The sequence below is a fragment of the Pelodiscus sinensis genome, chromosome 5 (assembly GCF_052426305.1).
Source record: "Pelodiscus sinensis isolate ZL-2025 chromosome 5, ASM5242630v1, whole genome shotgun sequence".
Classification (NCBI taxonomy): Eukaryota; Metazoa; Chordata; order Testudines; family Trionychidae; genus Pelodiscus; species Pelodiscus sinensis.
The window spans coordinates 33,366,570-33,382,685 of record NC_143056.1 but is presented as its reverse complement, the minus strand read 5'-3'; the positions used below and the strand labels follow the sequence as shown (position 1 = coordinate 33,382,685).

Sequence of the window (16,116 nt, the reverse complement as noted above, 5' to 3'; positions counted from 1 at the left end):
AGGCAGGGCCTGGATGAGCTAAAGATTTAAATTCACTATCTTATCACATTTTTAGATTGTGAAATTACTCTTGGCTCCTCGCTGTCTTCAGCTGCTCATCTTTATTGCTAAAGCAGCTGCCACACCTGTAGTCAAACATGCCCAGCTACTGAAAACATTTGCAACAGTCAGCTACCATCAGTTGCGGTGAAACCGCACATAATGCCCCTTACACTTTATACAAAAAACTGCACTTTGTCAAATTGAGGGCATTTTGCAGCTGTGATTTGAATACACCTGTGATACTGTAACCTAACACTGTGGATAGAGTCCTAAATCTTCAAGGCAACATCAGCATGTTTACTTCACTGATGATTTATGGCTTGATTTACAATCTGTTACCATTGGTAACAAGAGTAGAGACTACACTGTGGACTTCTGTAGGGACTGCTGTAGGAATTGCTGTGAAATTCTTCTCTCTCATTTCTCATTTTATGTGAAAATCAGAATTTTTTTTCATGAGTAGTTTCTCAATGCACAGCAGGTATTAACTAAGGTAAATTGCCTAAGATTTTCCTAAAACAGGCAGAGCCCACTGAAATTCACAGAACAGGGTTATCCAACTTCCCTGATTTTACATTTAGAAAGAGATTACATAACATTTTATCTAAAGGACCAATCATGGGTTAACACTTTCTACTGCCCATCTCACTTAGTTCATTTCACCTAAGTCACCAATTTTTAGCTAGGGAATACATTCCAGCCTGGGAGCCCATCCTTATTTGCTGTGGGCAAGGCGGACAGGGCTGTGATGTTTTCACCTCCCTCTTTTATATTCCCATCTCTCTCTACATATGACCATGTTTAAAATGAGTAAGTTGCAGGATGGATGGAATGGGATGGACAAGGTAGAGTGGGAAAAAGAGGTATGTGTGGTGGGAATATTTTCTAAAAATAAATACTTCCATTTGGGGTAGTTGGAGGAGGATCTGGTTCATTCCAACAATATAAGAAACTGGCTTTTCAGAAGTACCTTTATAAACTAAGTTATTTATTACCAAATGAGTTATTGCTATTTATAGGTGGACGTGCCAGAGACCCTGGACTGCAAAACCTCCCTGCACTCAAATTCTCCCTTAAAAGACAGGAAATAGTCTCATGTATTGTACTGTGATATTTGGCTCTTCAATGTATTTTGAAGAGTAACTTACTATGTCGCCATTCCCTTGTCATTGGCCTATCCTTTATTCCACTCACTTTCCCATTTTTCTGTATTTTAGTACATCATATTCAGTGTTTGCTCTTTTCTGTGTCTTTTTCCTCCTCTTCTATCTCCTCCTTCTCATTCCTTGTGTTAACTGCTCTACTTCTCTCCATGTTTTCCCATCTCTTCCTTCTGCCCACACTCATATCCTACCAATTATCTTTTCTAACGGATCACCTCATTCTCTCCTCCTCCACCACTTCTCTCAGTTACTAATCCCAAAGGGCACCACCTTCAATAAAATTCCTCCATTTCTGCATGTACACATGCTCTTCTCCCACTGAGATTCTCACCCTTGTTCCCTGGTATGTCGCAAGATGCATGAGAGGCCAAAACTGTTTTTCTCTGGGGAGAGTAGTATCTTGGGAGAGATGGTTGGCAGATCATCTCCCGGAGGATTTCGAAGAAGGTTGACAGTGGCTGGCTCCCCTCAAATGACTCTTTGGCTGTGCAGGGAATGCTTTGGATTGTGATTAGTTCTCTTGCCAGATAGAGCAAAAAATGCTCACTAAGACTTCCCTTACAGCTCTGATTTAGCTCATATGATCAAGCCAATGTCAGGCTTCATGATGACTGGGTAAATTCTGTCTTTATATTTAAAGATGTGAATTGCTTGGCACTACTGCCTATTATACTGACCAATACTGTCTCATTGTTTCTTTGGTCTCCCCCGTTTCTATCCATTTGTAATTTCTACTCTTATACTTAAGATTGTAAGGTCTTTAGGGGTAGGCACCATCTTTTTGTCCCATGTTTGTAAGGCACCTAGCACAATGAGGCCTTAGCCTCAAACAATAAAAAATATCTATGGGTCCAGTTGGCAAATTATGGGCAGGAAGCCAAAACTTACCCCATTCCCTGGAGCCTGCCTGGGGCCCAGGGACCACATATTGCACACAGGCAAAATATGAAGTGTGCATTCAAGAGAGGAGTTGAATTAATCACTGGAAAGCATCCAGGCAATCACACACATGATGGAGTCAAATCAAATCTAAATGAAAACAAAAACTATGTATCCATTTTCTCTCTCTACTTTTGGCTGTTACTCCTGGTCTTAACTCACTTGTGTGTATTACATATATTCAATGAATAACAACAATCTTATCTCTCTAAATCAGAGATATACAATTGTTATTCAAGTAAAGATGGGTGTTCTATTTAAAAAAACAACAAAATAATATTTCGGGTAAATTAGTGTCTGCAAGGGAATTTATATTTCTCTATTAGATCCTCCTATATTGTCTGGTAGGCTGTATATTTATAAAAAGAGAATGTTAACTTTATAGGTCTACGTTACTATATGCTATAGAAATATCTACTCACAACCTGCTTGTATCTCAGGGGGAGTATTCAAAAGCATCATGGCAGTGGCAGCATCAATGTCAGGATCTGGAAAAATCAACCAATAAATACATTATTTACAACTGGGCTAATCTTCTTTTTACCCCCCTGCTAGACCGAATCTCTGCATTGAGAAGGAATAAAGATCCAATTTGCTTTGGAAAATTCCAACGTGATCAAACTTGCGCGTGATCCCAAAACTTCTGTTAAATTAACTACACTGAGGTAAGTATATTTATCACTGTAATGTATGCTTGTGCACACAGTGTGTTCTGTTATTCCTCTCAAGCTTGCTACTTAATTTCTGTAAGGAGCATTTAGGTTTCATTACTAATGCTCTGTGCAAGTAGAACTCTTATCATGAGTTGGAGTGTCAACGTATTGGGATAAACAATAGCACAGTGAAGAGCTTCAAACACATAGTCAGACACAAAGATGATATGTGATCATTTTCATATGTCAATAAGAATTTAAATTAATAGTGAGAAAGTGCCGAAATCAAAACCTCTAAAAATCTATGAAAACAAAACCAGTGTTTCACTGAAAATACCTAAGTGATTTGCATCCATACCAGCTATTGTTACTTTTGATAAAAGCAAAAATTGTTACTTGGCTGCCATTATTCGCAAATCGGTTTCTGAATCCATTTTGAGCCATCAGTTGACAGATGGCAAGTTAGAGAGACAGAATAAAATATGATCCTTTTATAACTATATTCACTTTTTTCAGACGCAGCAGCGCGGCTGCTATGGAAATGGAGGTAACCATGACAACAGTAAACAACCCAAGAACGGCCACTGAATAAGCTGAAAAGAACATCTGCCCCAGCAAAGCGTCCCAGCTGCCCTGGGGCGAAACTTGCTAATCGTGCAGTGATGCCGTGTGACAGAGAAAGCCGCCTATGCCATGTCCAAATAAATGAAGTGTGCAATTGAAGCAGACATAAAAACGCACGCCCTTGCCGACTGCTGCCTCTGTAGTGTTAAACTGAATGACTAATGAGCTCATTTAAAAAAAAAAACACAACTTGTCAGTATTTATACTAAATTATGTACCAAAAAAATTCAATTTACTGCTAATAGCTTCATGGTACTTTATTTTGGGTATTACATTGGAAAATTACTTTTTACTGTTAAAAATACATTTTTCATAGTTTTATATGTGCCATTCTATTTCCAGGGAAGTAAATGTGATATAGTATAAAGCCCTACAAGCTATTAATAATACAAATGATGCAGAGCATAAAAGATTCTAATATCTAAGCAAAAATAAATTAACTCCACCTACAAAGACAAAGAGTTTGATTCCAGCTTGAGTGTGTGTGTCTCTCTCTCTCTCTCTCTCTCTCTCTCTCTCTCTCTCTCTCTCTCTCTCTCTCTCTCTCTCTCTCTCTCTCTCTCTCTCTCTCTCTCTCTATATATATATATATATATATATATATATATATATATATATATAGACACACAAACACACTGTATTATAAATGGGTATAACAACTTCATCTACGATTCCTGTAACAGTAAATTCAAAAAATACAGAATCAGTTCCAAGAAGTTTTTACGCCAGTTTGGTTCTACCTCTGCTCTGGATTTGCACAGGTGCCAATATACAGAAAGGCAGTTGCTGAACTTCAGCTCACATCAGCATTTCCTACTGCCAAGGGTCACTCCTAGTACAAGCCTCATAAAAGAGTTCACAAACTCACATTCATTATTAACTCTGAAAACAGGCCAAAGGCAGGGTTTGTCCCAAAAGTCTGCACTGCCGCGGAGCTGTTTGGAAATGGAAATTAACTTTTACACATGACCCTTGGGTGGAACTGTGTGTTTAATACACCACATTTTGCAGGATCAAGTTAAATTACAGCAAATAAAATATTGTTTTCTTTAGCTACACTAAAAAGGAAGAGTACCCAGAAGAGATTCATATTTAAAACAGAACAATCTTACCCATATTAAACACTAACTTAGAAAACAGAATGGAAAGAACTTTAGTATGCCAATGTATTTTGTTGCTATTCATGAAGCCAGTTTTAGCCTTTATTTATAGGATGTCCCTGTATGATCTTACTTTCTGGTTTTCTTAACTTAGGTGATGTTCCAGTGTCTGGATAGCAAAGACTGTGGAGAAACAATCTTTTCCAGTGAAATTACAAGCAAAAGCATACCCATGGAAACGCTTATAAACAACTCCTACATTTTGGGTCTATATCAATGTGGCCAGCATAGCTTGAAAATGTTATATGTTTTAGGATTTGACACTTCTACAAGAACAAAGGTGGTTTTGTAATCACTTGGACACTAATCACAACTGCTACAACAAACATGGGGTGTCCACAGCAGCTATTTTCCACAACACAACCAAGCTTCCTAGATATGTCCACACCTGCTATGCTGTCTAGCCATGTTTGTATCCTGCACTTTTGACAAATCTCAGCAGAGGACACAGCACCCAGAAGATATGCACACAGGGTGGTATCAGCAAAATAAGGGACCATCCACATTGGGATGGCATACTGAACGTAGAAATGGGACCAAGTTGGGAACTACATGACCTGGGCAGAAGCCTCATCTGTACCATTATAAAGAAAAAAGCATCTCAGTCTTGTAACATGAAGAATACCACATGACAGAATAGGTCACAAGCAGAGATAAAGGCAAAACACTGATAGGTGACAATCACTGCACTACCTGATTAGAAACAGGTAAAAAGTTGGAGGATAGCCAGTGCAATAGCGCAAACTGACCGTGGAAGGGCAAGTTCATGCTCTAATGTCAAAGGGACTCAATGTAGTTGTCAAGGAGATTTTTAGAAGGGGGAAAACAGAATTGTAATCAGAAAAATGCTTTTATTTTACCTTAGCTATAAAAACAAAGTAGGCATGTTTTGATCTCTTTTTAATCTAGAAAAGGAGAAACTAGAATAGACAACTACAGAGAGTGAAAGAGATTCACAAGGTGGAAATAGAAGAAATCCATCTAAACGGGAAAAGGACAAGAAGGAGATGAAGGAAAAAGTGATGGGTGTTATAAGGTGCATGAGGAAGAAGTCAAAATGGGTTCAGAACCAGAGCTCTGAAAAGGCAACAGCAAAAGCAAATGATCAATTGTAGTTTGATCTCCGAACTAAAGATGTTAAATATCGATTAATTTACTAGTTGAATAGTCAATGGAATTTCCATCAACTTCTCGACTAGTTGATAGGCATGTCCGCATTCCTTCTTTGAAATGTACAAGAGCCCCAGTGGGGGCTCTTGTGCACTTCAAAGTTGGAACTCCACATGCAGCCTGGGCCAGCGGGAACTCTCGCTGACTCCGGGCTCCACAGGGCACTTCCACTTTGAAATGCACACACACCTGCGTAGAGCCTGGGGTCAAAGTCCCTCATTGACCCCGGGTTCCATGCCCCTTTGAAATGCCGCACGCAGCCCAGGATCAGCTGGGAACTCCCCAGCTGACCCTGGGGTCTACGTGGTGCTGCCACTTTGAAACACCGCAGTGGCATTTCAAAGGGGGCAGCGCCGCACAGCTGATCCCAGGCTCCATGTGGTGCTGCAACTTTGAAATGCCATGGCGGTGTTTCAAAGCAGCAGCGCTGCACAGAGCCCGGGATCAGTAGTGCGGCTCTACCCCTTTCAAACACTGCATCAGTGTTTCAAAGTGGCAGCGCTGCACAGAGCTTGTATTCTGGGCTCCATGAGGTGCTGCTGCTTTGAGGTTCTGGTAATACCAGTAAAAACCTACATGGGTAGATTCAGCGAAACCCGGTAGGCCTGTGTATGGGCAACAATAAACAATAGGTCTAATGGGCCACACATAAAACCCCAGTGGGCCTGCAGGCCACAGAATGCCCACCATTGCCGTAAACAGTAACACAAGTGCATGTAACAGCTTGAATGGGCATAGTCTAAAAGGCACTGATGTGGTATACACTTTGGATGGACGGTACTTGTAATTCTGCTACTAAACTTTATTCTGCATTGTACTCAAAAGTGAGGATTCCTTTGACACATCAAAGACAAAAACACACATGTGCATACAAATCCTTTCTTGTATCAGAGCATTGGTTATTTTTTCAGTTATGTTTATGACCAACATTCACTTTAAAAGCTATACTGTTTATATTAAAGGTATGTACAGATCACAATATGTTCTATACAGTAATTCAGAATGGTCAAGTAATGATCATGAAGTATCTTGGCATAAAATTGATTACAAAAAGCCAGAAGGTAACAAGAAGTGACAAAAAATAATTAAAAACAAAAGGTGGCACCTGAGAAACCCTAATGTGCCAGCTGTCCGTGTATTATGTTGTTCAGATTTTTGACTTACAGTTTCACACAGAAGGAAAAAACATTTTATCTTAAAATTATTGGTTTATTATTTATAATAAAGTTTTTAATTTCAAATTCTTTGGCTACCAGAGGAAGATATTCCAGGCCTGCCAAAATGCTAGTTCTTCCCTCATCACTGAAACATCTATAAAAAAACAAAACAGGTATAAAAATGAAAAGGAGTGATGTTCTTTCAAAATATTATTCCTAACAAAATTGTATGGTATATGACTATACAGTACATCATTTTCCATTAAATCATTATAGCACCACACTGAATTTATTCCAAAATAAAGAAAACAGCAATTTAAGTATTTTAAGCAACTATATCCTGAAATTTAAAGCTCAAATTCCAAGAAAGAGGCACTTAAATCCATAGTTTAGCACCTAAAAACGTAGGTAGTTGATAACGTCTAAATGCAAGTCTTTAGGCATTTCTGGCTTCCATCTTGCAAACTCTTATGCACATGAGCGATTTTACGCATTTGGATAGCTCCATTGAAGTCCATGGGACTATTCACATATATATTTGCAAGATTAGGGCCCAAGTAGGGATGTTAAATATTGGTTAATTGAATAGTTGAGTAACCTCATGCATTCTTATCTCTTAGTCAAACTATTCTGTAGTCCCTGGGGCAGGGCCAGCAGCAGTGTGGGGTGCCAGGCAGTTTGAAAATGAGCTCCTCTTGGGAGACAAGCTGCTTATTGCCCTGTGCTTCTGCCTCTGATACAGAGGCAGCAGTGCGGGGTGACAGCCCTGTCTGTGGAGGGGGGGGGGGGGGGGTTCCTGAGCTCCCAGACCCTGCGTGAACTGGAACTGAGCCAGACTGCCTGCTCACTTAGCTCCTAATACACTTTAAATGCAGAGCCACAGCACGTGTAGGTCCCGCATATGGTGTGAGCCAGAACTGCGCTGCGCTGCTGGTCAGCCAGCTAAAAAATTTACTGGTTGGGGGGGGAGGGGAGGAGGAAAGAGTGAAATGTGTGTAGTCTATAGCATTAACCTATAAGCTTTTGCTTATCGGTTAATTGACTATACTATTACATCCTTAGGCTGAAGTTTGAGCATTTGGGTCTGAGTTTTGATTAATTCAATACAATGCACCAAGGCAGACGCACTATTTAAATTTCACTGACAACTCATGTAAAAAGCCAAGTCAGTATGTATACTGCATTATCTGTTTACCATGATCATCACCATACCATGTTCATTGCCACAGACAAGAATATACAAAATTTTCTTTTAGTTTTTCTATTAAACAATTTTAACAGCTTTTATCGTAATATTTGGTTGATTTGTTTTACTTGCTTCTAGTTTTCCATTAGCCTGTCCATTCCATTCTTTACTATAGGATCTAATTATTTAAGCATGTACTCTTCCGCTGTGTACAAAACATGCAACGCTAATGCCTTATTGTCCATAGTATCAAGCACCACATTCCCCACCCAACTCCCACCACTCCGTATTTGCTAATCTCTAATAATTTTTCTTGGCATTATCCATTTTCAGCAATGGAACTCTGCAAAAACAACCATGCTCTCTTCACCTTTTATCCTCAGGCTCAGAATCCCAATAGGTCAACTCATAGTTTCTCCTTGCTTAATCTGTCTTTAAGAGATGTACCCTCTCTCTTCCCACATGATGACTGTTAAGCTTGAAAACGGAGAAGCAAAACTCAAGATACCTCAGTGACATACAAAATAATTAACAATGAAGGTCCATCAAGTACTTCCATTTACTTTCACCAGTGATTGAGAGAAGGGCAGCTGATAAAATTAACAGATAATAAGCACAAGCAGACAAAAGGAAATACCTTCAGGCAACTAGAGAGAACCTATGAAACTCCTTACTGCGGGACATTACTGAACCTGACTCAGAAACACTGAATAAGATTGAGTAGGACTTTTCTGAACTAAATGGAATTGCTTGTGGGAGAGCAACTGAAAACTAGTAAGGACCAGTAAATTATTTTGTTATGGCAATTCATAGGTGCACTTGCTATAATGCCAAATGAACCACCACCAGTTTTTCAGGATTTTTTAAAAAGTTCATCATTAAATAATATGGAACACTGATAGCAGAAGTCTCTCTCTACTCAACATCGGCATTTAAAAATGTATTGTCATTGAACAATAGAAGAAAAAATGATATTACAGAATGAGTTGTTTAATGTATGTTAAACAACTCATTCTGTTACATCATTTTTTCTTCTATTGTGTTTTTTCCCCTAATATAATTGTAAACTTTGCACACTTCCAGATTCATGAAACAGGTTAATCTATCCTGGAAAGCTTCATATCATAACCTTTGATCTTAGCTGTAAAGAGTAACATTAGTTAGCTGTAAAAAGTATAGATAATAGTTTATAGTCAAAACAGGATAAAATCTTTAGAGAAAGTCTGAAAAGATGACAGACTTACATTTTAAACCCATTGAGGGGCATAATAATAAAATCTATGACTGGCTTTTCCTGTCTGCGTATTGCTGAATGTTTTTCCTTCAATTTTTAAGGAAGAGGGAATACATTTACCATTATAAGCGGTACCAGTATGATCTTGGCTTTGTCTGGTCTACACTTAAAATTTTAAAGAGCAGCTATACAGTGCTTTAAAATGAGCCATGGCACAAGCGCTCTATATAAACCACCTCCAGAAAGAGAGCAGCTTACAGTGCTGGGAATCCTGCTATAGCATGGTTTACAGTGGCCTTTATAGTGCTGTAACTTGCTATGCTCGGAGGGGTGTGTGTGTGTGTGTTTGTTTCATACCCCTGAGCCAGAAAGTTACAGTGATGTAAAATGCCAGTATAGACTTAGACCTTGTCTGCCCTCCATCCCCCATCTGTATAGTATTAGGATGAAATACAGGATGTAGAAAACAGTGGTCAACTTATGTAAGGACATGATCAAAAGAAAAGAAAATGGAATTCTTGGGCAAAGATCTGTCATTCCATCATTCACTCATCTACAATTTAGTCAAAAATTACAGTAGGCTTCTTGGTTCTGCATGATCTTACTTGTCAGAATTTAGAATTTTGTTACTAACAAAACTGCTTCACAAGTTCAGATTTCTCTTCTTTTCAAATGTTGAGCTCCCCCACCTTAACACAAATAGTTTAATCAAGGATGTTACTCTTTTTCTATCAGATACTCACTTTTGGACCAAGTCCTTTTTTCTCTCTGCTGCTGGTCATAGCCATGTTAACATAGCCAGGATTATGGTAAGGTGAAATCCACCTCTGGGCACAGAAGCCCTATACACTAGTTACACTTTATTTTCCTTACTCAGCACCTCCACTGAGGACAACCTACTTCTTTATGAATTTATTAACAGAGTTTGAAGGGGCAATACTGAAGGGTCACAGCACAGGGATGAATCTTTAGGTATGTCTCCACTGCACGTTCTGCCCAAGCTTGCTTGGCCCTCCTATGCCAGAAAGGTAGGAAAATATTGCCCAGGTGGAGTTTGGGGAAGGCACTCGAGGACCATCAGCATTCAAGCTTCATAAGCCTATGTCCACAAGGTGTGTGGGTTACATCCTCACTGAAAACAAGGAAGGCTGTCAGCAAAGCAAGCAGGCTCAAGTCTATACCCTCTGTTGCGTATGCTAGCATAGGTGACTCGTGGTAGCACTCGGAAGGTGCACCAGCCCTCAGTAGCCTCACCAACATTTTAATCCTAAATTGAGTGCCTCCTTATGTCTCCCCCTCTGGGTGTATACTAGCCTGAGTTTAAAATACCCTCACTCCCAGGTGAGAGCGTTGTCTCATTTGGCTGTCTGGGGGTTTAGGGATCACACCTGGGTGAGAATCAGGATTAAATTTGTAATGAAGAGACTGAACCGCAAAGAAAAACCCATGGAGTGAGTCTCAGTGCCTGAGTCAACTGATTTGGAGTTTGAGGATAGAAACAGCAAGGCAGACATTCCCATTCAGGCTAAAGCCTGAGCTGTGAGAGTCCCCAAGATCTCAGATCAGCCCAAGCAGGAGTGTCCACACTGTTGTTCTTAGCCCCCTGAACTCCAGGGAGTTGACCCAGACTCTGAGACTTGATTCTGTGGATTTTTATTCTTTGCAGTGTAGACACACCCTGAGAGAACAAGCCCCTTTTATTGTTCATGTAGTGAGATCAGCCCAAATAAACTCTTCAATGCCAAGGAAGACTGATGTAAAGAAATTCACACCTAGCACTAGTTACTGTACTTGTTCCTGAATTAGAAGATTAAAACCCAGCTAATGAATAGAAACAAATCAATATTAGACTACACAAACTATCAGGTTTGACAATTTGTTTAAAACGTAAATCAAAAGACACAAACAAAAGCAAAAGCAAAACTTAGTTAGAGCAATATTGGATCTCATGAATTTTTTGAAAGTGTATCCTCCACTTAGAGACCTAAGGATCAGATAAAGTTCTCAGAACAGAAATCCAAAGAGATTAAAAGCACATTTCCCACTAGAACACCTGGCAATCCTTTTTGCACTGAGTATGCCAGCTCCAATCTATACATACAGACGCTAAAGACCATATATAGTTCTTGGGAGGATTGTTGAGCATTCTCCACAGGGAGCAATGTTGAATGCTGTTGGGATGAGCAGCTTTTCTACTCCTGTGAAGCGTATTAATAGAGGAGGGCAGACAATTCTAGCAACAGTTACATTGTATGACTGAACTATGTTTGGAACCAGCTTTTAATACTTAACCTTTTCATTCTTTCTGGGATAATCCTTCCTCTAAAATTCTTTTAATTTAAAGGGGAAAAAAAAGAGAAAAATCTAGCATCTGGTATTTTTTACCTCTTTTGTAGCAAACTGACACTAAGTCAGTGTTTAGGACAGCATTTTCTTTTTAATGGGGTTAATACTCAATATTTTCCTTTATATTAAAGCAAGGAAAATTAGGTAGGCCCTTTGAGAGCTTTTAACTATAATTGTAGACTGGTTGTTACATACACTTAATTTCCAATCTTCGCGATTCATATTTTGGGTATGTATTGGTCTTCTTTTAGTGAAGGCTTCTGCTAACACTCACATACCTGACTAATCTTTGAAACAATCCTCAAGTATATACTTTAATCGTAGGATTGGAGCCTTTCATTTTTGTTAAGATCTAACCTGCATGCAGTTTGTTTAGAACAATTGGTAGGCATTCCTCCACCACAGTTTAATAAGTACTGAAAATCATCCTGTTACTTTAAAAAAAAATGTCTTTTTATCTCATATTTAATAGATGAAAGTTCTGTTGTATACATACGTACACACACGCACGCACCCTCTCCCCCCACTACAGGACCATAAAATATATTTTCACATTTCTTTTTTTTTTTTTAAAAGATTTTCTTTGGTTCTGTTGTATTGGTTTTCTTGAGCTTATAGTTACAGAACTCCTCCTATTGAACAGATTGCAGACTTTGCTATTTATTGCATTGTATACTGCATCGTATCAAACCAGTAACACGAGACTGATGACACATCGAAAATTTGAAATTACTTTATAAAATACTGGAAAAAATGTGAATGGATCCCATAAGCAGTTCAAAATTCTGTAAGAGGGCACTTCACACTGACTCAGAATGTCAGAGTTTGAGGGTATGACTTTACAACTCAAAGACATTCACAGATCATTAAATAATCATGATCATTCTACTGTGTCATAATCTGGCAACAAAAACCCGGACAATGCTTTGAAAAAATGAAATGAGCACACTGACAGGGAAGAAAGGATTCTATTCCTTCTACTGCTGATTTACTGTGACTCAGGCCACATCTAGACTTGTGGGAAGATTGACGTGGTGGGTGGTTGATCTTATGGCATTCAATTTAGCAGGTCTAATAAAGACCAATAAATTGAATACTGAGAGTGCCCCCATCGACTGTGGTGGGAATGGTGCCAAAGTTCAGCTTAAAAAGTATGTCTACTCCAGTTACATTATTTACGTAGCTGGAATTGCATACCTTAAATTGACCTTCCCCTGTAATATAAGCCCAGCCTGAGGTCTGTACTACGGGGGAAAGTCAGCTTACCAATATGTAATAATGGGGATACTATTCACCTATCTAATAGGGAGAACAGAAGGAGGAAGAGATCAATTAATAGGACTTTCCCTGTTTCCTTACATAATGAATGAAAATAGCAATGCAATGCAAACCAAATCAAAACCATCACAGACACAACCATCTATAAACTTAAAAAACAACAAATGGTCTGGTAGCACTTTACAGTCTAACAAAACATGTAGATGGTATCACGAGCTTTTGTGGGCACAGCCCATTTCTTCAGATGCCTGGAGTTTTGAGTTTAGGATGTGCAGACCCAAAATAAATAGGGGAGAAGGGAGAAAGGAAAGAAAAGGAAGGGGGCAGGAAACAAGGAGCAGAGGGTATGAAAATGTCAAAGAGAAAAACAAGTAGGCAGAACTGGTAACCTGTAAGCACCTAAAGACTGATAGTTAAAAAAAAAAGAAGATAAAGATCATAGAATAGCAATTAGATAGGAAGGGTACTAACACAAGAATCTACACAAACAAAGAGCTGTGGGCACCTTCATTGAATGTTAGGTTGATAAAGTCAACAACCATCTATGTTGTTGATGTTGCTGTATATTCAAAACACCTTGACAGGGACTTGATACTGATGGTGCTGAGCACATTGGCCCTGAACTAGCTCTAAATTAGATACACACACTTTGAACACAAGTAGTCCCATGGACCAGGGCCATACTTAGCACTTTGCAAGAACAACATGAGATTAGAGCTACTTTATAAAATTCTAGCAGCTCAGGATGAGGTGTTAACAAATGAATGAAATATCTTTTGCACTTTCATTATCAATCATAACAGAGAGTGGAAAAATAGGTTTTGTGCCCGGGCTGGTAAAAATTTCCACAAGAATATCGTAAGAAACTATTTTTGATGTTCCATACTCATACTTTTCTTTTCTCCTGTCTACATTTCAGGTTCTCTGACACAGCCCTCAATTTCCAATGAAGACAACTCACTGAACGTACATTGCTGGGGACCACCAATAACTCCTCCAATGTTCACTGGACCAGGGAAATTGTTAAGACAGAAGGAGAGTTTCTTTATAGTTTCTTTTGAATCATTTTTAAAAACCTCCCCACTCAACACTGTTATTTTTATACCCAAATAGGAGGGAGAGGGAGTAGAGAATACTTATTTTAACATCTAATAGCTTTTAGTGAGACCAACATTTTTTTTTTTAACAGAGACAGTTCTGTGAAATTGTGTCAATTACAGCACATTGTCCAGAATAATTCTACTAGTTCCTTGAGGACAGTAAAATAAGAAACTCATTTAAAATGTAATTTGCTATCTTCATCTACATGTTATAGAGCAAAGCATTAAAATTAATGCTTATCTATGGAGCCAAATCTAAGAATTATCTGGCAATTATATTTATAAAAATAAGAACACAAAATGAAGAGAATTCATTAACCTTGCACCCCCAACTCTGCCCTTTTTGAACGCTAATTTTTAATGATCACCTATTTATTCTCTAGGGAACTCAAACAGACTTGCTAATGACTACTGCACAATAGAACTCTTGCCTGATCTCATGCCCTTTCATGGCTAGAAAATGAAAAGTTTCTAGGTACCTAAGCATCCAAAGAAAGAATATTTCTCTTCTTATTCTTCATAGACCTGCTATGCTTCTGTGTGTGTCCAGTAGGGGGTAGAAAATCTCAAAGTATAATGAGGACTATGGACCTCCAAAATATTTAAAGACAGAAACCCTGGTTTATTCTTCAGTTAGACCCATAATGTATAAAGTAAACTTACTCCAACTGTACACCAGAAAGTGGAACTGCATGATGCATAGATCTGTTTCTTAAGGACATTACTTACTGCTCCCTTTTTATTGCTTCATAAACATTTCCTTTAGTACACCAAATATGCTAAACAGCACATATGATATTCTTTCTGTAAAATATACTGCACATTATTGTAAAGAGTACTAATGTTTCTCATTAGTAAAAGACTACAATTCAACTACAAAAATATTGTCTCTTAACTGCAAGACAAATTTCAGTATGAAATATCAACCTGATATTTATAGCAATCCTCGGTCTCATAAAAATAACCTGTTACATTTCATATCAAAGGCATTATACTATTAAAAAGCAGTACAAAACCTATCAATAGCTAGACTAAAAAAGATTATCCCAGTGCATGTCAATGTGTAATAAGTATTTCGTATTACAAATCAGTATCATTTGGCTACTATTAGAGGTGTACCTGAACAAAAACATCTCGTCCAACCATTCAATTTTGGGAAAGTGTGCAACCATATTTAAACATCAGAGGTGGGCCTGAGTTATAATTACCCTTATTCTAGTTCTGCAGATAGAAATTCATAAGTGTAATAGGGCATGTTCTTTTTATTTATGTATATTAAATAAATGAGAAAAAGGATCTGCATTCCAGAGGTGGAGACTGTGCTGTTTGGATCTACAAAGCAGGTACAGCCCAGGCAGTAAAAGTACAGGATACCTTATTGTACCCCAATTATCTGGACGTCCTCTTAAGATGACAGGATGACTCAGTTTCCTTAGATCATTCAGTTATGAGACGCCTCTGCTGAGACGGTCAACAAGGGTGTTAACTCGTGGTAATTGTGATGACCGGTCTCTCCCCCTGCTTCCCCCATCTAGTTACCACTAAGGCCCCATCCCTGTGATATCAGAGTGCCTCATGTATTTAAAAATAATTAAAAAAAACCCTCTCTCTCCATTCCTAACTATAGAGAAAATTGATTGTGTGTGAGAGACACAACCTTACTGGAGGGAAAGACAAGTCAGGGAGCTGAACTTTGCACTTAGTTCTGAACGCAGAAAGGTTTATAGTTAGAGTCCTGCAAATCTGGAGATATCCGCATCCATGGATGTCGACATCTGTGGCTTATTTTTGCAGATACAGATGCGGATAAGGATACAAAATTTCTCTATGGTTAGCTCACATTCTTTTATGGGACTGAGTTCCATAGGCTGGGTTCAAATTCTATAAAAGTTCCATCTTCTCTACGTGCCTTCTACTGGTCAATTCTTTCATGGTTCCAGTGAAATGTAGCTATTGAGGGACATCATAGCTGCAGAGGAAGAAGCAATCTCACCTGTAGTTAATAAGACAAAGGCCTTTACTTGAACTCAGAAGGGGAGGGCTTGGTACCTCTATTGCTAAATG

At 38.7% G+C, this 16,116-nt stretch overlaps 1 protein-coding gene across 5 annotated transcripts in view; it reads right to left on the bottom strand.

Annotated features, from left to right (window-relative positions):
• The window catches only part of FOXN3 (forkhead box N3), a 339,469-nt gene that overhangs the window by 39,532 nt on the left and 283,821 nt on the right, over nt 1-16,116 (bottom strand). For 3 of the 5 annotated variants that reach the window (XM_025184274.3, XM_006122337.5, XM_006122336.5), the window contains one exon: nt 2,567-2,632. The exons of 1 other annotated variant lie outside the window; for it this stretch is intronic. In XM_025184274.3, coding sequence (XP_025040059.1) covers nt 2,567-2,632 — 66 coding nt within the window. The remainder of the gene's footprint in view (nt 1-2,566; nt 2,633-16,116) is intronic. One more of the 5 variants, XM_014573258.4, reaches the window with a different exon arrangement.